General features: G+C 38.5%; 1 protein-coding gene across 2 annotated transcripts; it reads right to left on the bottom strand.

Moving 5' to 3' along the window:
- Positions 1-104: 104 nt before the first annotated feature.
- On the bottom strand, positions 105-24,797 carry FAM177A1 (family with sequence similarity 177 member A1). 2 transcript variants are annotated; one of them, XM_042942982.1, is made up of 6 exons: positions 24,504-24,797; positions 24,286-24,406; positions 18,256-18,429; positions 5,861-5,927; positions 4,698-4,795; positions 106-2,552 (listed from the first exon to the last, which is right to left on the bottom strand). In XM_042942982.1, the coding sequence occupies exons 2-6, from the start codon at positions 24,376-24,378 to the stop codon at positions 2,346-2,348; spliced, it is 639 nt and encodes a 212-aa protein (XP_042798916.1). In that variant the 5' UTR covers positions 24,379-24,406; positions 24,504-24,797; the 3' UTR covers positions 106-2,345. The 2 variants fall into 2 exon arrangements, with proteins under 2 accessions (XP_042798915.1, XP_042798916.1); XM_042942981.1 differs by lacking the exon at positions 24,504-24,797 and having other exon boundaries at positions 105-2,552; positions 24,286-24,487.
- Between the last annotated feature and the right edge of the window lie 469 nt (positions 24,798-25,266).

The raw sequence follows: 25,266 nt of genomic DNA, 5'->3' as shown, positions 1-25,266 counted from the left end.
TCATCTTCAGAAATGAAGTTTTCATGGGATATTTCTGACATTAGACATTAAGAATTTGCATATTTGAGGGATAATTTATTTATATGTGGTCACTTAACCTTGAGTCTTCTAAAGCATTAAGTGTATCAGAGATTATAAACTTACCCATTCATTAGAAGAGAGCCATTTCATTTCTGGGTTAGAAGTCTTTGGACGTGATGTTTCTTTTTAGGATGTTTCAATAAAAAGTATTCAAGTTAATATTTCAACTAAAAACACTATTGTATTTTTAAAAATCTGTCTAGCTTTATTAACCAGTACCAGGGTTACATTGTACAAAACTTAACCCCATTTCATTAAGGATTTTGTTAGAGAAATTAACTCACTGTAAAGATTCTCAATTATACTGTCCTGTGTTTAGTTTGTTTATGAGAAGAAAGATTAGAAGAGGGCAAAATACCATGAACTATGATCCAAAGGAAATAGTAATTATAAAAAGAGTTGAAAAGGAAGGAAAAGTGAAAGAGGCTTAAAAATAAGACAAAACCATTTAATGCATTTCTGGGAAATTTTATAGTTTGCATAAGTAAAGTATAAAAATTTAAGGCACAGTGAATAACTATATAAACATTACAAACTGGCCACTGTTGGACAAGTAGAGAAAGTGAAATTTAAGAAACAAAACCTTCATAATTCATCTTCCTTCTACTACAATCAGAAGAGTTTCTAGGTAAACTTTCAGATCTAGTGCCTTTCAAGAGAGAAGATTGAGATCATCTTTAGATATGCATGCCTTCACTGGATAAACCAATAAATATCTGAGTTAGAGGTCCTATCTCAAATGAAGTTTAAAACAAATTGGAGGAGGTCAGGTTAACATATTTTAGCGTTACTGGTAAACTAAAATTTATGGTGACATTAATTACATAATCTGAAGATTAATCCTTTAAGTACTAAATTAAAGAGTTTACACCCATGACCAAAAAATTACCATCATATACCATGAAGTACCATACCACAAATCCTTGTAACTGAAGATTCCAGATGAAAAATTATCTTTCCTAAATCCTTCAAATTTTAGTTGAAGAACTTAATGGCCAGATGTTCGTGTTCACTGATAAAAGATTTCCTTAACAGGCCCACTGTACCCTATGTTAGAGTTTCTCTGAAGCCATATTTTATATAAAAATATTTAAGACTGAAAGCTTAATGCTGTTTTGAACAACCATTAATCTCTGAAAGCTTTAAGTTTGTGAAAAAGCTTTTAAGAGCAGCGTTTCTGAAATACTCCACACATTCTTCCTTACCCACATTTAGTTATAAATCAGTCATACATATATCTGTAAGATTATGAGCACATACTTAGGAATATTTTCAAAATCAGTTTCATATTATACTTTTGTAAGTTTTGCCAATAGCACAGCGGACTCTAGAGAGATGACCATACCTGGGTTAAGTAAATTGTCCACTTTACTGTTGTTACTTTGAAGAGGTAATAACCAGTCACCACTATGCTACCATGGCACCTTATACAATATTCAACAGTGGACCCCTGAAGGGTTAAGTCTTCATCTGTCCCTTACTCCACCCACCTCCCTGCAAGGACTTATCCCATAGGAAGCATTCAGGGTCCACTGAGTGACAAAACCAGGATGCCATGTGGATAATCACTAGGTGTTACCACTTGGAATACAAACACGTTAATAAATTCATCCCATAACTAGTGTTTTTAACATAATTTTCAAAGCTAGTTATTTGAGTACTGAAAAAGAAAAAGATTAAGTAGTAACCTGCATTAAAAAAAGTAAACCCATCTTAAAATTGGTGTTATCATCTTTTCATAAAATATTCTCAAGGAAAGAAAAATCAAAGTGCTTTTGTCTTGCTCCTTTTATTACACACGGTAAACCATCCTTAGTATGAAATTAATGGTTAGATGTATAAATGTAAGACAACATGAGAAAATCTATGGGGAAAGTCCTCATTTTAATCTGAGACCAGGAAGATCAGCTCCAATTAGTCTTAATCAGTAATTTAACTATTTTTTTTTCTTACAAACACAAATAACAGGCACGTTTGATAACTTAACTCTTAATTGGCAATTACGGCTCTAGAATGTCCTTATTTTTTTTAAGAATATTTTAAAACCAAAGCACTAATTTGACATACAGTAAAAGCATAATATAAATGCCCAAATTTCAGATCTGGCTTTTGCTAGATAGAGCCTAAGAATAAAGAAACATTTCTCCCTTTCCAGATAATAATTTAAAATATAAATAATTGTATTAAGTCCCACTGAATAAAGAATGTGAAAGTTCCTGGTATTATAAAAACCCTAGAGTTTGAAGGTTGATAGTCATTTCATTCTACGGTGGGACAGAGACTGGATTTTGTTTGTTTTCCATAATTACTTCACAGTCTGCCTCCATTTCAAAATTGAGATTCACAAATGAACTGGATGCCCCTGTTTCTGGTTGATCCGTCTGGACAATGGAATCAGCTTGCAGTTTACTCTGCTGGTACTGTCTTTCTGCTTCTTCAGACATCCTGTTTTCTTCTTCTTCTTCTTCTTCCTAAAAAGAGGAAATATCAAGAATTGTTGAAATGTAAATGCCCAGAAGAAATATTTGTTCCCCTGCTTTCAACTACTTGTGCGTTTGTTTTTTTTAAACTAAAACATTAGTGTCATGTCCAATTCAGTTTGGTCAAATTAAGACAAGACTTACCTCCCTGTCCCCTGTTCCCAAACTGAAATGGAAACTATTATATGACATTTTAAAGAAAGTGATGTTATTTTTAAAACACGGTACAGCACTGCTTCCCTTAGATGGGACCTGAATTAACTTTGACAAAGGCTATATCTTTTCAGATTCTAATCTAAATTAAAAAATTGCTAGAGGCGCCTGGGTGGTTCAGCCAGCTGAAGAAGTGTCTGACTTCAGCTGAGGTCAGGTCTCGTGGTTCATGAGTTCGAGCCCTGCATCAGGCTCTGTGCTGACAGCTCAGAGCCTGCAGCCTGCTTCAGATTCTGTGTCTCCCTCTCTCTCTCTGCCCCTCCCCCACTCATGCTCTCTCTCAAGAATAAACATTAAAAAAATTTTTTTAATTGCTAAATACTGTATCACTTCAATTATAGGATATCAGCCTATTCAGTGGAATAGGGTGGTCTATTCACTAAATGGTATAACATGGTTAATGCTTCTGTAAGCAGCTTGTATACAGATAAGGCAGTCACTGCCCTCAAGAAGTTTACAATCTAGGAGGGAAGTTAAGACATGTAAAAAGAGTATTAAGACAGAAAGGAATAAGCACTATAGAGATTTAGACAGTAAGTAATTTCTAGTTCCAGAACTACTAAATTCATGGAGGAAGTGGCAATTGTATCAGTCAACACAATATGGGTAGTCAGTACAGAATAAGTAACCTGTCAAGATCACTCTAGAGCTTGCTTGAGAGAAAACAAGAAAAAGAGAACACTTAGGACTCTTTAATAGTCCAGATGAGGTAATGAGGCTGTAAACAAGGCTGGTAGTGTTAAAAACACTCATGTGTTCATAAAACATTTTTGAAACCATATAACAAATATAAAGTAAGCTGCCTTAGGCACTCTCCCGTTGCACTCTGCTCCAGTGACAAAGTACTATTCTTGCCACTTCTCCAGATACATGACTTCTCTTCATGCCTCTACATTCTAGCTTTAGCTGAGCTGCCGTCCCCATTTGCTTGAAGGAAAATAATAAAAGATTCCAATATTTATCCCATGCTCATCTATCTACACTGGGTGCTTTTTCTAAGCATTTTACATATTAACTCATTTAATCCGTAGAGCAACCCTGAACATGGATGTCACACTTCTGATTATTAAGATGAAGAAACTGAGGCTTACATGGGGCAACTGGGTGGCTCAGTCAGTTAAGCGCCTGACTTTGGCTCAAGTTGTGATCTCCCAGTTCACAAGTTCGAGCTTGCACTGGGCTCTGTGCTGACAGCTCAGAGCCTGGAACCTGCCGCGGATTCTGTGTTTCCTTCTCTCTGCCCCTCCCCCCACTCACACTCTGTTTTCCTCTCTCAAAACATCAATAAACATTTTTAAAAATTAAAAAAAAAAGAAACTGAGGCTTTACAGACGTTAAGCATCTTGCTCAAGGTTACAAAGTTAGAAGTGGCACAGTCAAAACTCGAATTCAGACCCTTTGGTTCTTCAGCCCATGCTCTTGAGAGCTAAACTTTTCTCATTCCTTAAGGCTCAACCCATTTTACCCCCACCCTAAGACCTCACTACATTTGCAGACAAAATTGCTTCACCTCTTTGTGCCTTAACAACTGGCACTTACACATTTCTAATACTTGTAATTTTCTGTGCACCTAACCCTCCACGTCTATATATCCTAAGTATAGAGACTAAGTCTTATTTGCTCATCTTAAAATTGGAAAAATAATCCAAAGAGAGATGTATGAAGATTAAATAACACCTCACATAACACCTAGCACAATGAAATCTAGCTTAGTTTCACACCAAGATCCTAGAGAAATTTCAGTATTAAAAAATACATAAATTAAAAATATCTAAGTTGATAAATTAATAACGCTAGAATGAAATGCCTATCCTAAGGGAGCTCTCTTTTGGGCAGCTAAGGACGATATATATGCTCATTATACAACCCATGAAGTCCACAGTAAACCGAACTGAATGAAAAAAATGTAAAAAGGAGACACACCTCCTTCTTCATCCGGTAATACTCATCAATGGCATATTGGTATTTAGGGGTGCTGATGCCCAAAACAGATGCAATCTTCTCTCCAAGAAAGTCACACACTAAGGATACAAAAGTTAGATGACTTACACAATTCCATAAACTTTTCTTAAGTATTTTCTATGTGCAAGACACTGTAAAAATACAAAAGTTACGGTCTCTGCCCTCAGGGAGATTATGAACACTTAATACATCTCTTCTGTGTATCTTCCTTGATTTCCCCAAGAGGCAGCAGTGGCTCCTTCTGGGTTCCTAACAACACTCTCCTTATACCTCTAATTATAACCCATATCACCATGAATTATAATTATCTATTATGTGTCTATTTTTTAAAGAAAAACATATACTCTTAGAGAGTTGGGACACCATTAGGCTGTAGGAGAGGAAGGGCTTGTTCTCTAACACTCACTGAGTGCCTGCCACATGCCAGGCACTGTGAAAGGTTAGACTCAGAAGGGCAGATGAAGCACATCCAAAATGTAATCCAGGTCTGAATGTAAAGCTCATGTTCTTTTCATTACACCACACTGTGTAGGTATATCAAGTGTTCAGTAAACGTTTCTTGTATGAATTACTGTTCAAAATTAGCTCTAGTAAAAAGCAGAAAATGACAGAAGCTATGAGGGAGTTAAAACTGGAAACAGAGGAAAGCTTTATGATTTAAAACCTATGTTTAAAGTTAGCATGATTAAGTCATAAGGTGATAATTCATTTCCTTCAAATATGACTTAGTTACAGATCAACTTAAGATATGAAATATTAATGAAATTAAAATATAAATGAATTGTAACTACAGGCTCTAGAATAAGCAGTCAGAATGACAACAGTATCAGTAGGAAATCATGTAACAAAATAGCAAAATAGCTGCTGACAGAACTAAGTTTCAAAAACACAAAAATTAATATAAAATAAAATAATAAAGCCATTTTTCAGTTCTTTAAAAAAAAAAAACCACAACCAGGAGCTGAAGATTAGATTAACATCTTCCAATGCTAGCTAACTGCTGAAAGCAAAGTAATTACCTCCCTATTGTTTCTCCTTCACTTTGGAGACACCCCATTTGGGAAAGCTCCTGTTTTTGGAGCATATTATAATAGTTATACAATACTCAAACAGAAAAGTAGTACCTGAAAGGGTTGATGTGGCAGCTCGAAGCATGTAAAACCATAAGTAGGGGCCCCAGGTAAGTTTTGTCTGCAACAAGAAGTCAGGTTAGCAACATTCATACCTAAACTCATTCTGTATATTTAGGCCAGAATGAAGTAATCAAGTACTTGGTTGGCACATAAAACATTCTATAAATAGTACTATAGACTACAATGCAACTAAAAATTTAAAAGTTTTATAGACAGAATTCTACAAAGACATTTTATATTTACCCATTTAACTACCACCACCTTAAACCCATGGAATAACCAAAAAAAGCAGCAGCCCCTAAAAATGGAGTTGGTAAGTCATAGTCTTGATTATTTATGAATTGACAATCTATAGCCTTTCTCCTGTCTTGCTGTTTTGTTGTCTTTATTATTGATAAGCACAGTATCAGAGAGATGATGCAATAAATAGACAGGGACCTTAAGAAATCATACAGTACATGGGAATGCAAACTCGTGAAGTCACTCTGGAAAACAGTATGGAGGTTCCTCAAAAAATTAAAAACAGAGGGGCGCCTGCGTGGCTCAGTCGGTTAAGCGTCTGACTCTGGCTCAGGTCATGATCTCACGGTCTGTGAGTTTGAGCCCCACGTCGGGCTCTGTGCTAACAGCTCAGAGCCTGGAGCCTGTTTCAGATTCTGTGTCTTCCTCTCTCTCTGACCCTCCCCCATTCATGTTCTGTCTCTCCCTGTCTCAAAAATAAATAAACGTTAAAAAAAAAAATTAAAAAAAAAATAAATTAAAAACAGAACTACCCTATGACCGAGCAATTGTACTACTAGGTATTTATCCAAGGGATACAGGTATGCTGTTTTGAAGGGGCACATGCACCCCAATTTTTATAGCAGCACTATCAACAACAGCTAAAGTATGGAAAGAGCCTGAATGTCCATCGATGGATGAATGGATAAAGAAGATGTGATATACACATATACAATGGAGTATTACTTGGCAATGAAAAAGAATGAAATCTTGCCATTTGCAACCACCTGGTTGGAATTGGAGGATATTATGCTAAGCGAAATTAGTACGAGAAAGACAAATATCATATGGCTTCACTCATATGAGGACTTTAAGATACAAAACAGATGAACATAAGGGAAGGGAAGCAAAAATAATATAAAAACAGAAAGGGGGACAAAACATAAGAGATGCTTAAATATGAGAACAAACAGAGGGTTGCTGGAGGGGTTGTGGGAGGGGGGATGGGCTAAATGGGTAAGGGCCATTAAGGAATCTACTCCTGAAATCACTGTTGCACTATATACTAACTAACTTGGATGTAAATTTAAAAATAAATTAATTCAAAAAATTTTTTTAAATCATACAGTACAACATACTTTATGATACAGTAGGCAAATTAAGATTCAGATAAATGAAGCAGAATAAGGGTATATCAAATGAACTTTCAATGGCGGGAAAATAAATGACCAATAAGCAACAAGATGAGTTTTTGTTTCTTTAAAGGTTATAAAGGGACTAGACCATATAGCCCAAGACAAGCTGACTGTATATTTATAGGACCAATGGTAGAATGCAATCTACATTGTACAATTCCATTGTTAATCTTGATGCTGCACTTCCCACAGAATACTTCTGTGAAGGTTGCCACACAGATGACAGTTTGCCTCTGTGCATGAAATCAGTGATATAAGCATGCTTCACTATACCAATATTTTTGTTTACCAAAAGGAAGTAGAGAGCAATCAATCAAATAACAATTATTATTATTATTTTAATACTGTTTCCAGGAAGGAGAAAAAAGATAACATTCTTAGCTAAGATATGTTCATGATTATAAGGGTATTAAAACAGCAAACACAGGAATATCTGTAACTGGGTAGACGAACTAAAGAGAAAAGGGGGAAACATATAACAATCTTCTCATGAAAAGTAGGTAAGCGAATTTCTGTGACAGGATTCTTGGAAAGACACAGAAGTGAGTTAGCTCCTCCACTTCTATTTACACAAGAATGAGTGTCCAAGCAAATAAATTCAACTAAGAAAATACTGTATATTTATGTTTTCCTCAATCAAATCTAATATATGTATATCTTCTACATTCAGAGCAGGAAGCATCTCTCTTATTTGAGGATAAGGGTTATTTTAGGGACTCTGTTTAAGATGCTCTCATCTTGGGGCGCCTGGGTGGTGCAGTCGGTTGAGCGTCCGACTTCAGCCAGGTCACGATCTCGCGGTCCGTGAGTTCGAGCCCCGCGTCAGGCTCTGGGCTGATGGCTCGGAGCCTGGAGCCTGTTTCCGATTCTGTGTCTCCCTCTCTCTCTGCCCCTCCCCCGTTCATGCTCTGCCTCTCTCTGTCCCAAAAATAAAAATAAAAAACGTTGAAAAAAAAAAAATTTAAGATGCTCTCATCTTAATGTTTACCTTTTTTTTTTTTAATGTTTATTTTTGAGAGAGAGAGAGAGAGAAAGAGAGAGCAAGTGGGGAAGGGAAGAGAGAGGAAGACACAGAATTCGAAGCAGGCTCCAGGCTCTGAGCTGTCAGCACAGAGCCCGACGCAGGGCTTGAACTCACAGACTGCGAGATCACGACCTGAGCCGAAGTCAGATGCTCAGCCAACTGCGCCACCCAGGCCCCCCTTCATGTTTACCTTATAGTCCTTCCAACAAATGGGACAGTGCAGTAATCTAGGGAATGGAACCAGTTTCTATAACACATTATAATGATAGGGCCAAGAAACTACTTAGAAAGGGATTAAGCAGGCTTTTGAAGGAAAGCATATATTTCTAAGTGGACCAATTCTCCTGTGGTTGTTTCTAGAGAGAACAATTGCTAATAACCATGTGGTTGGTGACTACCAAAAAGTCAAACCTGCTCCAGAGCTGAGGAACCAGATAAGGATCCCCGAATAACATCTATCATCACACACAATTATACAGAATGAACGTATAGGGCTCTTTGTTTAGACACTGACCTCACTGAATCAAAAGGACAGATGACTCAAGAGCCTACAATGGAACCTTGCCACTACTGCCAGCATCGCTACCGCCACCACCATCCCAGTAATAAGTAAAATGGACTAGATCTTGGTCTTCAAGACTTCCAGTTTATGATGCAAACTCAAGCTGATTCATTTTTTCTACAAAAATTTAAGTATCAATCTCTTCCTGAATAAAGTATCCATCTCTTCCTTAATAGAGAACTATTAAGACTTGCTATCTTTTTGGTTTCTAAACTTATTTTTTATTTTTTATTATTTTTTAAATGTTTTATTTGTTTTTTATTCTCAAATTAGTTAACATTCAGTGTAGTCTTGGTTCAGTAGAATCCAGTGATTCACCACTTACATATAACACCCAGTACTCATCCTAATAAGTGCCTTCCTTAATGCCCATCACCCATTTTCCCCACCCCCATCAACCCTCAGTTTGTTCTATTAGGAGTCTCTTATGGTTTGCCTCCCTCTCTGTTTATACCTTATTTTTCCTTCCCTTGCCCTATGTTCATCTGTTAAGATTCTCAAATTCCACATATGAGTGAAATCATGTGATGTCTTTCTCTGACTTATTTCACTTAGCTTAATACCCTCCAGTTCCAACCACATTGTTGCAAATGGCAAGATTTCATTCTTTTTCATCACTGAGTGGTATTCCATTGTATATATATACCACGTCTTCTTTATCCATTCATCAGTTAACGGACATTTGGGCTTTTTCCATAATTTGGCTATTTGTTGATAGTGCTCCTATAAACATTGGGGTTCATGTAGCCTTTTGAATCAGCATTTTTGTATCCTTTGGATAAATATCTAGTAGTGCAATTGCTGGGTTGTAGGGTAATTCTATTTTTAACTTTTTGAGGAACCTCCATACTGTTTTCCAGAGTGGCTGTACCAGTTTGCATTCCCACCAACAGTGAAAGAGGGTTACCCTTTCTCCACATCCTCACCAACATGTTGTTTCCTGAATTGTTATTTTTAGCCACTCCGACAGGTGTGAGGTGATATCTCATTGTGGTTTTGATTTGTATTTCCCTGGTATGAGCGATGTTGAACATCTTTTCATGTGTCTGTTAGCCATCTGGATGTCTTCTTTGGAAAAAGTGTCTATTCATGTCTTCTGCCCATTTCTTCAGTGGATTATTTGTTCTTTGGGTGTTGAGTTCGATAAATTCTTTATAGATTTTGGATACAACCCTTTATCTGATATGTCATTTGCAAATATCTTCTTCCATTCTGTCAGTTGCCTTTTAGTTTTGTTGTTTCCTTTGCAGTGCAGAAGTTTTTTGGTTTTTTTAGATTTTTTTTTAGTGTTTTATTCATTTTCTGAGAGAGAGAGAGAGAGAGAGAGAGAGAGAGCGAGCAGGGGAGGAGCAGAGGGAGACACAGAATCCAAAGCAGGCTCCACAGCCCAGAGCCTGATGTGGGGCTCGAACTCACGAACCATAAGATCATGACCCGAGCTGTAGTCAGACGTTTAACTGACTGAGCCACCCAGGCACCCCAGCTGTGCAAAAGCTTTTTATCTTGATGAGGTCCCAATAGTTCATTTTTGCTTTTATTTCCCTTGCCTCCTCCAGAGGCATGTCAAGTAATAAGTTGCTGTGGCCAAGGTCAAAGCAGTTGCTTCCTGTTTTCCCCTTCTAGGATTTTGATGCTTTCCTGTCTCACAATTAGGTCTTTCATCCATTTTGAATTTACTTTTGTGTATGGCGTAAAAGTGGTCCACATTCATTCTGCTGCATGTTGCTGTCCAGTTCTCCTAGCACCATTTACTAAAGAGACTGTCTTTTTTCCACTGGATACTCTTTCCTGCTTTGTTGAAGATTCATTGGCCATATATCTGTGGGTCCATTCTGGGTTTCCTATTCTATTTCATTGATTTATATGTCTGTTGTTGTGCCAGTACCATACTGTCTTGATGATTACAGCTTTGTAATACAGGTTAAAGTCTCGGATTTGATGCCTCCAGCTTTGGTTTTCTTTTTCAACATTACTTTGGGTATTGGGAGTCTTTTGTGGTTCCATACAAATTTTGGGACTGAACAACTTATTTTTAGATTACAAAAGTAATGCTTATTTACCGTATAATACTTAGAAAATGGGGCAAAATATAAAGAACATCTAAGCCACCCATTTTTCCACTACCTGTAAATAATTATCATTAATATTTTAGTATATTTTCTCAGTCTTTTCCTAAGTGTGTATGTTTTTTTACAACACTGTCATACTTTCTTTATCCTGCTGTTTTTCCCATTTACAATATTGGCATTTACCCAAAAGAACTGAAATCTGAACCTTGAAGAGTTATTTCCACTCCCATCTTCACTGTAGCATTATTCACAACAGCTAAGATGTGGAAACACCTAAATGTCCACTGACAAATGAATGGATAAAGAAATTGTGGTGTATACATATAATTGAAAAATTCACCGTAAAAAAGAAGGGAATCTTATCATATACAACAACCTAGATGAAACTGAGGACATTATGCTAATAAAATAAGCCAGTCTCAGAAGGACAAATATTGCATGATAGGCCATCAATCAGCATTTCTGATCCTGCCCACAAGCCACCTATTACTGAGACTAAGTTCCAGGTAAATGCAGTTGACAGGTAGGGGATTCCTTCTGTCAGCCCCCATTCATGGAATGGAGGCTATACCATGGGCATGGTGCCACTAAGAATATTGGGGCACTGATAGGCTCGGTTCATGAGGCAGTGAAAAAAACCAAAAAGACCTAAGGCTCCTCACCTCCACCAAGCAGTCAGCTCTTAAAGTAGGTGTGTCACTCAGAAATGCACCACTGTCCCTACCACCAACTTCAGAGCTCTGGTTAAGAGATTTTGCCCAGGAGAATAAGCCATAAAACAGATAGTTCCTAATCTTTTCCCAAAGGAACTGACTTCATTTGCAACAGAGCTGGAAAAGTTCAAGCCCAAAGGGTGCTCTCAAAATCAGTAGAGATTATGGTGAAAGGTAATTGAGAGGAAGTTCTTAGAGTCTATAAAGATGCAGGCTAAACTATAGGCCAGCTAGTTGTTTTTTTTTTTTTTAATGTTTTTAAATGTTTTATTTATTCTTGAGAGAGAGACAGAACATGAATGAGGGAGGGGCACAGCGGAAGAGGGAGACACAGAATCCGAAGCAGACTCCAGGCTCTGAGCTGTCAGCACAGAGCCCGACATGGGGTTTGAACTCACGAGCTGTGAGATCATGACCTAAGCCGAAGTCAGACGCTCAACCGACTGAGCCACCCAGGCACCCCCCCATTTTTTTTTTTTTTTTTTTTTTTTTTTTTAGGAGCTAGTTTGTAGCAGAGAACAGGACATGGGGAGGAGACAGACTTCACTAAAATAATCCAACAGTCACTAAACAGAACAAAACAAAACAAAAACACAAGCAAATAATAAGACTGGGTGGGAGGGAGGAGAGGGAGAAGGCAAGGGGCAGTACCCAGAGTTGTTGCAATATGTTATCTAAAATGTACAATTTCCAACAAAAAACTAAGAGTCATGCAAAGAAACAGAGAAGCATACTCTGTACACAGGAAGAAAAGCAGGCAACAGAAACTACCCATGAGTGACTAGATGTTGGATTTAACAGAAAAAACATCAAAGTAACAGAAACCATAATTAAAGAAATAAAGGAAGGAATAACAATGTTGCATCAAAAAGACAAAATCAGGAGCGCCTGGGTGGCTTGGTCGGTTAAGCGTCTGACTTTGGCTCAGGTCATGATCTCATGGTCCATGAGTTCGAGCCCCGCGTTGGGCTCTGTGCTGACAGCTCAGAGCCTGGAGCCTGTTTCAGATTCTGTGTCTCCCTCTCTCTCTGCCCCTCCCCTGTTCATGCTCTGTCTCCCTCTGTCTCAAAAATAAATAAACGTTAAAAAAAAAATTTTTTTTTAAAAAAGACAAAATCAATAAAAAAATGAAAATTATTAATGAGAACCAGATAGAAATTCTGTAGTTGAAAAGTGTAATAACTAAAATGAAAAATTCAGAAGAGGGACTCAACAAAAACTGACAGAAATGAAGGGAATAGACAACTCAACAATAACACCTGGAGACAACACCCCATTTTGAATAATGAATAGGACAATCAGGCAGATCAACAAGGAAATTGAAGACTTGAAAAACATTATGAACCAACCAGACCTAACATATCTATAGAACACACCACCTAACAACAACAGAATATACATTTTTCTCAAGTATGTACAGAACATTCTCCACGACAGACCAGATGCTGATATCCATAAAACAAACTTCCATAGGTTTAAAAGGAGAGAAAGAATACAATGTATGTTCTCCAACCACATGGGGGTGAAATTAGAAATCAAGAAAGAAAAAAAAATGTGAAAATTTAAGAAACATGGGGGAAATAGAGGCGCCTAGGTGACTCAGTGGGTTAAGCAACTGGCTCTTGATTTCAACTCAGGTCATGACCTCATGGTCAGTGGATTCGAGCTCCACAATCAGCTAATGGCACAGAGCATGCTTCAGATTCTCTGCCTCCCTCTCTCCCTCTAACCCTCCTGCATGCTTTCTCTTTCTCTCTCTCTCTGTCTCCCCCCTCTCAAAAATAAATAAACTTAAAAAAAAAAAGTAGTTAAAAAAAAAAAGAAATATGTGGGAAATAAATAACATATTCTTAAAAAACCAATAGGTCAAAGAGAAAATACTTTGAGATGAATGAAAATGAAGATGTAACACACAAAATTTATGAGATGTAATTAAAACAGTTCCAAAAGGGAATTTCAGGGGCGCCTGGGTGGTTTAGTCAGTTGGATGACCAACTCTTGATTTTGGCTCAGGTCATGATCCCAGGGTCATGGGATTGAGCCCCGTGTCAGGCTCCAGGCTGAGCATGGAGCCTACTTGAGATTCTGTCTCTCTCTCCCTCTGCCCTTCTCCCCTGCTCACACATTCTCTCCAAAATAATTTTTTTTAGAAGGGGAAGTTCATAGCTAATTAAGAAAGAAGATAACCTAACCTTCCACCTCAAGACACTGGAGAAAGTAGGGCAAACTAGACCTACAGCAAGCAGATGGAAGGAAATAATAAAGACCAGAGTGAAAACTAATGAAATGGAGAAAAAAAATAAAAGAGAAAATCAATGAAACCAAATGCTCATTCTTGGAAAAGATCAACAAAATTGATCAATCTTTTGCTAGACTGACCAAGAAAAAGGAAGACCCAAATTACTAGAATCAGAAATGAAAAAAACAGAAAAAACTATAAAGGAATACTGTGAACAACTGCATGACAACAAATTAGATAACTTACCTATAAGAAATAAACAGAACTGCCACAATGGACTTAAAAAGAAAGAAGACAATTTTGTAATAATAATAAAAAAAAAACTATACACAGGGTGCCCAGGTGGCTTAGTCGGTTAAGCGTCCAACTCTTAATTTTGGCTCAGGTCATGACTCCACAGTTCATGGGATCAAGCCCCAAGTCATCCTCTGCACTGTCAGTGGAGCTGCTTGGAATTCCCTCCCCCTCCTCTCTGCCACTCTCTCACTCTCCCACTTGCACTCTTTCCCTCTCTCAAAATAAATAAACTTTAAAAAAAACAAAAACAAAACAAAAACAAAAAAACCAGACACAATGAAAAGCCTAGGCAGCTTCACAGGCAAAGTCTACCAAACATTTAAATAAGAATTAATACCAACTCTGGGGGCACCTGGGTGGCTCAGTCAGTTAAGCATCAGACTCGATTTCGGTTCAGGTCATGATCTCACAGTTCATGAGATCGAGCCCCACATCAGGTTCTGCACTGACAGCACAGAGTCTTCTTGGGATTCTCTCTCTCCCTCTCTCCCTGTCCCTTCCCTGCTTTCTCTCAAAATAAATAAATAAACTTAAAAAAAAATAAAAGAATACCAATTCTTACAAACTCTTCCCCCCTACTCCCCCGCCAAAAAACCAGGAGTGGCAACAGTTCCCAACTCATTTTAGGAGGCCAGTATTACTCTGGTACTAAAACCAGACAAAGACCTTACAAGAAAATTACAGACCTGTATTTTCTGTGAATATGGGTGCAAAAATTCACAGTAATTACCAGCAAACCAAATCAGGAACATATAAAAATAATTATATACAATGATCAAGTGGGTTTTATCCTAAGAATGTAAGGCTTGTTTAGCATCCAAAAAATCAATTAATGTCACTATACCAATAGAATAAAGAACAAAAATCTCAAAACCATCCCAATTGATGCAGAAAAAGCATTTTACAAAATTTAAGGCTGCATCATGATTTAAAAAAAAAAAAGCCTAAGAATAGAGGGAGGTTCTTCAAACTGATAAAGGGAATCTACAGAACACTCATGGCTACATCATATTTAACCGTAAAAGATGGAACAGTTTCACGCAAGATTTAGAACAAGATGAGAATGGCCACTTCTCAGCACTTCTATTCAACATTGTAATGCAGGTTCTAGCTAGGGTAATTAGGCAAGAACATCAAATAAAAAGCATCCAGATTGGAAGAGAAGAAAACTGTAAGAAAACAATTCCACTTACAGTAGCATCAAAAAAAAAAAAAAAAAAAAAAAAACACTTAGAAATAAATTTAAGAATGAAGTATAAAACTTATACTCTGAAAATTACAAAACAGTATAGAAAAAAATTAAGGGAGATCTAAAGAAGTTAAAGATTCATGAATCAAAAGTCTTAAGACATCAATGCTCTAAAATTTATCTACAGATTCAACATAATCCCTAGCTAACTTCTTTGCAGAAACTGACAAGCTGATTCTAAAATTCATATGGAATTGAAAGGGGCCCAGAATAGTCAAAACAATCTTGGGAGAAAAAGGACAAAGTAGAAAGTCTCAATGCCTTCAACTTCAAAATTTGCTATAAGGCAACAGTAACCCAGACAGTGTGGTACTGGCACAAGGAAAGACATATATACATATATCAGTGGAGGAGAACTGAGGGTCTAGAAATAAAACCACATTCTATGATCAAATTTGACAAGAATACTAAGATCATACAATGAGAAAAGAATGAGAAAAATGGAAAACCACATGCAAAATAATGAAGTTAGACCCTTACCTCAAACCATATACAAAAATTAACTCAAAATAGATCAAAGACCTGGGGCACCTCAGTGGCTCAGTTGATTAAGTGTCCAACTCTTGATCTTGGCTCAGGTCATAATCTCATGGTTTGCTTTGTAAGTTTGAGCTCCATGCTGACAACACGGAACCTGCTTGAGATCCTCTCTCTGTCTCTCTGCCCCTTCCCTGTTTGTGCACTTCCTCTCAAAAATAAATAAAACATTTAAATAAATAAATAAATGCCAGGTCACTGTAACTTTATATCAGTGAATTGTATGCCAAGTGAACTGTATTTCAATAAAGCTTTTATTTCCTTTTTTTTTTTTTTTTAGAGAGAGAGAGAGAGAGTAAGGGTTGAGGGGCAGAGGGAGAGAAAGTGAGAGAGAGGAGAGAGAGAGGGAGGGAGGGAGGGAGAGATCTTAAGCAGGCTCCACGCTCAGTGTGGAGCCCAATGTGGGGCTTGATCCCATGACCACAGGATTATGATCTGAGCTGAAATCAAGAGCTGGACACTCAACTGACTGTGCCACACAGGCACACTTCAATAAAGCTTTTTTAAAAAAGAGTTAATCTTTAGGAAAGTAGTAAGAATGCATTCGTTTCTACGCAATGCTTTTATTATCAGTTTCTTTGTAAGTAGAGAGCAACTTTTGAGACAATGACTTTTAAGGGGAACCTGGGCAGCTCAGTCAGCTAAGTGACCAACTCTTGATTTCAGCTCAGGTCATTATCCCACCGTCTGTGAGCCCCACGTCGGGCACCATGCTGACAGCACGGAACCTGCTTTAGATTCTCTCTCCCCTTCCCTCTGCTCCTTACCCACTCATGCTCTCTCTCTCTCAAAATAAATAAACATAAAAATTAAATTAAATTAAATTCATACATATATACACAATGTATATAAATAAGAATCCCTTCAAATTAATTTATTTTTTTTTAATTTTTTTTTTTTTAACATTTATTTATTTTTGAGACAGAGAGAGACAGAGCATGAATGGGGGAGGGGCAGAGAGAGAAGGAGAGACAGAATCGGAAGCAGGCTCCAGGCTCTGAGCCATCAGCCCGGAGACTGACGTGGGGCTCGAACTCACGGACAGCGAGATCGTGACCTGAGCCGAAGTTGGACGCTTAACTGACTGAGCCACCCAGGCACCCCACCCCTTCAAATTAATTTAAATGCCAAAAAACACTTATTCCAACAATTCTCCCACTGCATAAAACACCTCTGCAATGTTTTGCATGCATTTGGAAATGCCATCAGAGTATACTGCACGGTCCTTTGAATATATTCTATAGTAGAGACTCTGGATCTGATGTTTTTTTAATAACCAAAATTTATGAAGAGTGGAATCTAATAAAAAACTAGTAATAACATTTTTAAAATCAAATACAAATTAATAATTCTCTATCTTGCTATCCTGGTTTATTTTCTTTATAGCAATTTTCAGTCTAATAATTATAGTATGTATTTATTATCTGTCTGCCCACTAGCATGTAATAGAAATTTATGTACCCATTGCTGTATCAACAGTGCCTGAAAGAGAACCCATTAGAAAGTCAGTAAATATTGATCAACTAAACTCTCAAAAACCTACTTAGAAGGACAACACTCCTTTTTAAGAATGTACAGCTAGTCCTATAATTTTATAGTACATCATGTATAATTTAGAAATTCTTAAATTTAGCTGATAAGGCACATAAAATTAAGAACTATTCACTGCCATGTTCTTTTCTTTTTAATTTTTTTTAATGTTTATTTATTTTTGAGAGAGAGAGAGAGAGAGAGAGAGAGAGAGCATAAGCTGGAAAGGGGCAGAAAGAGAGGAAGACACAGAATCCAAAGCAGGCTCCAGACGCTGAGCTATCAGCACAGAGCCTGCCATAGGCTTGAACCCACGAACCATGAGATCATGACCTGAGCCGAAGTCGGATGCTTAACCAACTGAGCCACCCAGGCATCCCTGTACACTCCCATCTTCTACTTAAACTTTGAGGCAATATAAAAAAGAACTGACAAATCCTAAGTTTTAGGTGGAAACTATTATAGTCCTTAATTCAAAGGGACTGGAATTCAAACACTCTTTAGTAAGATAACTCTTAAAGAAACCTAGCCACACTGACAAAGAATTCTGACACTCAAACGATTTCAGACTACTGAAATGCAGGAAATATTTCCATCCATATTTGTAAAAATACTATTTTCTACCAAAATCATAATGTATAATTTGATAATCAATATATAGTTAATTTAAACCTCAAAAGGCCCCTTCCATTCAATGTTTAAGGGGAAACAAATCAATTTTAAAAACCACTGACAGAAGTATCAAACTTACCGGGTCAACAGTAGGCAAAACGTCTTTCTTCTCCAGGCCATCAACTTCATCTTCATCTGTGCTGTATTCTTCCATTGTTTCACCACTCACAAAGTGGATGACTCTCCTCGGGACTTTCTTCTTTTTTCCTATGACTCCGAGTTCTACATTTTCAAAGCCTCTTTCACTATTCATCTAATGTCAATAATAAGATAATGAGTTTCAAGTGAGGTTAATCTTTCAAATGGCGAAAAGATTCTTAGTTGCTGTATTGTAGGGAATTAAGAAACATAAACCAATCCTTAAATGTTTTTTTAAAAGAGGTCACATACACACAAGAGTGTCAGCATAAATGTGGAGTTTAATGAATAATAAAGCAAACACATGCACACTCACTACTGAGGGTAAAAAATAGAACTTAACCAATAAACGTTCTTGAAGTCAACAGCTAAGAAATCAAGCACTGCACTTCAAGTCATAGCAATTCCAATGCTATATAATATGTGAAGATACTCTGGACTTCACTCATTTAAAGAATAATGCTAATTATGGATTAATGTACAATATCAAAGGAAAATCATATAGATGCACATATACATACAGTAGAGACATAAAACAAAATAACAGTTCATGGCAGAGAATTCTACATCTCTGGATTTGGACTTAGCTATGTGTGGGCAAAACAAAACTAGTATAACTTAACTCTGTATCTCTCCTTTACCCAAAAGTTCCTAATTAAAATGCTTTTTAACGCCAACTGGTACCAAAAGTGAGCAAAACTATATAGGGAAGGGTAGACCCTGGGTTGAAAGCATCCCCCATGAAGACATTCAAACCGAAAAAAAATTTTAAACTGTGCAGTCCAAATAAAATTCATTTGTAAACCAAATCTGGAAAACAGGCCATAAGTGTTCTATCTCTAAATTTCCATATTTCTTAGTCAATAATGTATAGATGACAACAGTTTTCCTGATAGTAAAAGGATTTTACAAATTTCAGTATAACAGTGTGTATGGAATTCTCATTACACTCAAATTTCATTCCAGGGAAATACTAATTTTACCTCACATATATAGCCATGTTCCAAACTCAGAGTAAATGCACATTGTGGGAGAGGACAAGGTTTTTCACTGTCATCTTGCCTCAAGTTTAAACTCCTAAGAAAGGCTTTATTTCATCTCCTTACTAGAATATTTCAAAAAGGCCAGTGCAATTGTGAAGAAAAATCTGGCAAGTGGTTACTCCTAGGGACAGGTACTAAGACAGGGGCAGAGGTTGAGGCAAGGGAGTAGTCAAGGGGGCCTGTTATTCTTTTTTTGTAGTTTTCTTTGTTTTGTGATGAGAATATGTTCATGTATTACTGATATAATTTTATGACTAAACAAACAAAATGATATAGGACTACAGGACTGCCACGATTAGAGTCCACATTGGTGGGATTCTGTAGAATAGTCCAGAGTTCAAAAATTTCGTCCTCTATAAGGAGTCTTACACTTGTATATACGACCAAACAATTTAAAACCATGAATGTTGTTCAACCAACAGGAAAATTCTTTGAACTGCAGTTGCAGAGATGGGATTATACTGATAAAAATAGTGGACTAGAACTGCTCAGTTATACAAATGTAAGTAACTTTACTTTTGCATTATTTTCTCTAATCCTCTAAGTTCCTTCTTCGAAAAAATATATGGCCTCTCTGTTCTTCACTTCCCAAAGGTAAGTTTAGTCATTAGCCAGGATCTGAATCCAGCTATAACCAACTCAAAGAACACATACATTGCTCCAAGACACACGAAGACATCACTGACAGCATCTACAACTCCTGTACAGTGAACTGAGATCATGAAAATCTTGAGAGCAGGGGCTATCTTTGGATTAACCTGAAAAAACAAAAGCCACAATTCTCCCTACCCTGTCTTGAAGGTTCAAACAAATCCTGGACCTTAATAAAGGAAGACCAGCCCATTTATTATGTCCACAAACAAAATGGACAACAAATAGTCCACCAGGTTTACCTGGTCCCTAGGCACAGTGAGCCATTCCTACTCAATTTCATTTTTCCCCTTGAAATAAGATTTGGTTTATAGGTGTTCTGATGTCAATATTTCCTTCCGAACCATTACTCAGCTCTGCGGATCCCTTCACAAGCAAGGGAAAGTCAGAGGAGTTGGGTTATATCTCCAGTCATCACACTATCTGGATGGATCTGATGCCAAAGCAACAGTCCCTGTCGGTAGACAGAGCTGAGACTTTTCACAGCACATCACCATGTCCCATTCCACCCCCATTAGAGCAGAAGCAGCTTCTCACTGCTCCCTCTGGTAATTTCTCATCGGCTTAATTTTTCCTTTCTTAGATAAAGGCAAAGGAGAAGGCATATCTCTCATTGGCTCAACTACTTTACCTTCCTTCCTTGGACAACTTGAATACATCAAAACATTCTGGCTGGTTCATAACAATTAGTATAAACTTAGCTACTATCTCCATTAGCTGTGACTCTTGGCAATATTCCTTCCAAAAGATTTTTTAAAACCTGCAAAGGTGAAGGCTGAAACATGATTCCTATTTTTCATTCCAACACCGAGGTTAAGTTTAAACAAAACTTTGAGTAATATTCTCTACACACAATATAGAATTAAAAATGGCATTTTATTTGCTCTAGTAACATTTCATATAAAGATTTTTATTAAAGAGACTTTTATCTAATGGCTTCCTTTTAAAAATTTAATATTAATTTTTGATACAATAAAACCCAAGTTTTAGGTTTATCTTCTTAAACAGGAATAAGCAAACCTTTTCTGTAAAGGTCAGATGGTAAATATTTTAGGTTCTGCAGGCCATATAGCTTCTATCACAGCTACTCAACTCTGTGAAAGCAGCCATGGACAATACATAATAAATGGGTACAGCTGTGTTCCAAAAAAACTTTATATAGTGGCTAGTGGGAATCTGGCCCATAGGCTATAGTTTGGTCAACCCATCATCTTAAGGAACAAGAGTGGCAAGTAAAAAAACCTGTGAAAGACAGTTTATGACATGTGATTCCAACCTCTAGGGAAAAAGAAAGGGGGAACAGTGAAGGGAGGCATTGATGAGTAAAACCAACCAGAAAATGAAAATAGTCTGGTGCAAAATTCCCAACAATTATAAATGAAAGTTATTCTCTGAATTTTGCAAATGTTTCTTTTTTACTGATAAACAATAAACCTCTTAGTAAGAAAAATTTCACAGTCCATAATACAAATTCCATTTTAACAAATTCCAAAGATCCGAAAAAAGAGGTTCCTAACATCAGGAAATTAATAGATGCATTGTCAATTCACATTTTATAGTTAACCAGACTAGACTGTAAATTTACTTATCTAGTTCCTCGGGGCCTGATTTTAACGGCAATTTTCTTTTTATACAGTCTCATAGCACCAAGAACTTCTTTAAAACATGTACTGCACATCATGGAATTTATTCTGTGTCACCGTCCCCAACTAGGTAGCAACATGGAAGTAGGCACAGTGTGTATCCTTCACTAGATAGTTCCTAGCACATCATAAGTTCTTGGTATCAGAGGTGCTACATAAATGAATGTGTAGCACTAAAATTTTCACTCCTTTAATAATATTGAGGCTCAGATTTTGGTTAAAAGTCTAGTCAAAGAACCTGCCTGATAGGATATCACAACAGGTACTGAATGGCCTGATTTGAGGTGAAATTCTAAACACAGAGCCAAGCTCCTATTTCTTACTCCTTTCCCTACACTGCATTTAGAATTTCTCAGTTCAGACAACTGATCAAGGACAGGAGGCTCTCCTTCCACCCAAGTCCCCACTTGGGCCTCTTTGCTCTAAATATGCTCAAAGGCATAGATCTGGGGTTCCCAGAGATGTTTCTGTTTCAGGAATGTGAATGAGAGAGCAAAAAAGGGAAAGTCAGAAAACAGTTTGTATAGTATGAACCTATTTATGTTTAATGCAGAAGAGACGATATATACATAGGAAATCTCGGAATGATCACAACAGAAACTTACTTTTGGTGAAAGTGAATGTGAGATACTGGCGATGGGGGTATTCTTAGGACTTCCTACTTTTTGTTCAACAGCCTCCTTTACTGTTTAGATATTTATTATGTTTCAACCAGGAATCTGAAAATAATATAATATCACTACACCAAAAAACAAAGAGCCTCTCTTCAAACAATATTTAGCTGATAAATCAATACAGGTATGTTTACTTTGCTATTAGAGTGATTCAAAGCTTGAAGCAGTGATGAAAACAATGATAACAACAGAAGGAAAAACCAAATGAAAATATATCGAACACTACAGACTTAAAGGTCCAGTTCACATGTACCTGTCAGCAACAGGTCTCTAGTGAAAATGAAAAGAGGCTCCCTAATCAATTAGTGTTGCCCCTGAATTCCTTCTTGCTGATGACTTTTCTCCTTCTCAAGTAGGAGAAAAACAAGAAATTCCATATAAAAACTAGTATGGAGAAAAGTTTTTGTTCATGCAAACTACGTTCTATACTACAAGAAGCTACACTCGCATTCACGCACTATTCCCTAGGAAACTGTAGTTTGGGGGAAATGTCTTACATTCAGGTGGTGGTTAGTCTCAAAACTGAAGCTACCCAAAAAGCTTCATTTCCACTGAAGGTGGAAAGATTTCTACATAGGAGCAACTCGAGGTTCTTAATGGCCCACACTGTACTAATAAGCTAGTTTCAGGTGAAACAATTTCTTCATTAGTTTTACTTGGCCAAAGTTCCTAAACTATTACTTTATTTATTTATTTTTTTTAATGTTTATTTATTTTTGAGACAGAGAGAGACAGAGCATGAACAGGGGAGGAGCAGAGAGAGAAGGAGACACAGAATCCGAAACAGGCTCCAGGCTCCGAGCTGTCAGCACAGAGCCCGACGCGGGGCTCCAACTCACGGACCGCGAGATCATGACCTGAGCCGAAGTCAGACGCTTAACCGACCGAGCCACCCAGGCGCCCCTTACTTTATTTTTTTTTAATAAAGGGACACTTTATTATTTTTCTTAAAGTAGGCTCCACACCCAAAGTGGGGCTTGAACTCACCATCTTGAGATGGAGTTGGATGCTCCACCAGCTGAGCCAGTTAGGCTCCCCTAAACTACTACTTTAAGCTATCAAACTGAAAACAAAACAAACCTCCAGACCTTACCTCTCTAAACTTCTGCTGTCCAACACAGTAACCACTAGCCACATGTGGCTAATGCTCCCTTAAAATGAGGATAGCCCAAACTTAGACGTGCAGTAGGTCTAAAACACACGCAGGATCCCTAAGCCTTGTACCAAAAAGAACGTAAAATATCTCATTGTTAACTTTCACATTAATTACATATTTAAGTTTTTTGTTAAATTAGGTTAATAAAATATTAATAATATACAATTAAAAATTAAAATTTCTTTTTACTTTTTAAGTAATGGCTACTAGAAAATGTGGCTCCCATTATGCTTCTATTGGGCAGCTCCGAGCCTTAGTTACCCCGCGAGTGAAATGGGGATAACGCCCACATCATGCAGAAGTTATCAGGATTAAGTGAAAGAAAGCCTGTAAACGCTCAGCACATAGTTGCTATTAGCTAACCAAAGGGCACAAACAAGACAACTCAGGCGCTTGCACAAGGAGAGGCAGAGAAGTGTCTGAAGCCGCCGTCACCTGGCTTCCAGCTACTCTAAGGACAGCCTTTCGGAGCCACGCCTTCGTTCCTCGCTCGCAGACCCCAAGCAGGAATAGCACCCCCGGGAGCCCCCCACAGTCCGCAGAGCTGCCAGCGGAAAGGGTTGGTGAGGGACGCCCTGCTGTGGCGAGGCGTTCGCCCCTTGCCCCAAGCCGGTGCCTTTGGGCAGAGGCGAGGATACCGTGAGGACGAACCCCGAAACGCACCTCCGGCGGGCGGCCTGCTCGGAGGAACACAACACCGGGCAGGCCAAAAAGGGCAGCCGGCAGACGAGGGCTGTCTCCTCTCGGCTAGTCTCTCCTAGCCCCAGCCTCCGCGCCGCCACCTCCCTCGCCGGCCCCACCTACCTGCCGAGTCGATTCCCTGAACGTCGCGGCGGCCGCAGCTCCAGAGGCTCCTACTGCTTCTCCCTCCGCACGGCTCAGAGGCTCCGGGTCCATCGTTGTCACCGCTACAGGGCTGCTGGCGCTGGCAAGATAGAACGTAATGGCCGATAAGCCCATTTCCATTCTCCGCCTCCCCACCCAGGCGCGGACCGAGCCGGCCGTCACGAACTGGCACTCACCGGCAGCGCCCACCTCGCGCCGCGCCCGGCCACGCCAAGGCAGGAGGAGTGGGGCTGCCTTGATGGGTGGGACCCGCCTGAGGGGCGGGGCCGGCCGGCGCCTCGCCCCCCACTCCGGCTTCGCAGACCGCGGCCTGGGCGACTCAGCGACCAGCTCGCGTGGGGCGGAGCGAGGAGGGCCGCCAGCAGCACCGCTTCCGGCCCAGCCCACGTCCGCAGCTCTCGGAGCCGCCGCCTGGCACCACCGGTGACGTCATGCCTCGTACCTGCACCTGGAGCTTGGCCTTGGGGATCCCGGGGCAGCCATGCAGCAGCTGCGTTTTGGGCAGTCACCCTCCCAGATCTTGGTTTCTGCACTTGTAAAACCAAACAGCCTTGTAGTATGCTTCAAAGGTTTGTCAAATAGATTTTAAGATGTACGGCTCATGCTGCATATTCCATTCCTAACATGGATGACAGTCTAGCCAAAATACCCGTAAAATAAGAGACTGAAAGGTAAATTTTGTTTACACTTCTCTGAAATACTTAAGTATAACTAGAGAAAAAGTTAAGTGATATCTGAAGGAGGGCAAAGGGCAGCCGCAAGGTTCCATTTTGACAAATACAAGGCATGTTTTATTATGTTTTAGGGGCGTGTGTGCATGTATAAGGGGATTTTTTCCCATTTTTCCCAATGTTCAACCAAATTAAAGTCATGATTGCACCGATTACAGTATTACTTAAACTAGTTGGAGCATTTCCAGCTAAAATTACTTTTATTGTA

Source organism: Panthera leo, chromosome B3 (genome assembly GCF_018350215.1).
Source record: "Panthera leo isolate Ple1 chromosome B3, P.leo_Ple1_pat1.1, whole genome shotgun sequence".
Lineage (NCBI taxonomy): Eukaryota > Metazoa > Chordata > Mammalia > Carnivora > Felidae > Panthera > Panthera leo.
Note: the sequence above shows the minus strand (reverse complement) of the source record. Positions and strands in the feature narration are given on the sequence as shown.

Excerpts from the sequence above, each read along its gene's own strand:
- FAM177A1 (XM_042942981.1), bottom strand. The coding sequence starts at position 24,447 with ATGGAAATGGGCTTATCGGCCATTACGTTCTATCTTGCCAGCGCCAGC. Across the intron at positions 5,928-18,255 it reads TTTTGCCTACTGTTGACCCG|ACAAAACTTACCTGGGGCCC; the intron begins GTAAGTTTGATA and ends TTCTTGTTGCAG. Across the intron at positions 4,796-5,860 it reads TGCCACATCAACCCTTTCAG|TGTGTGACTTTCTTGGAGAG; the intron begins GTACTACTTTTC and ends TTGTATCCTTAG.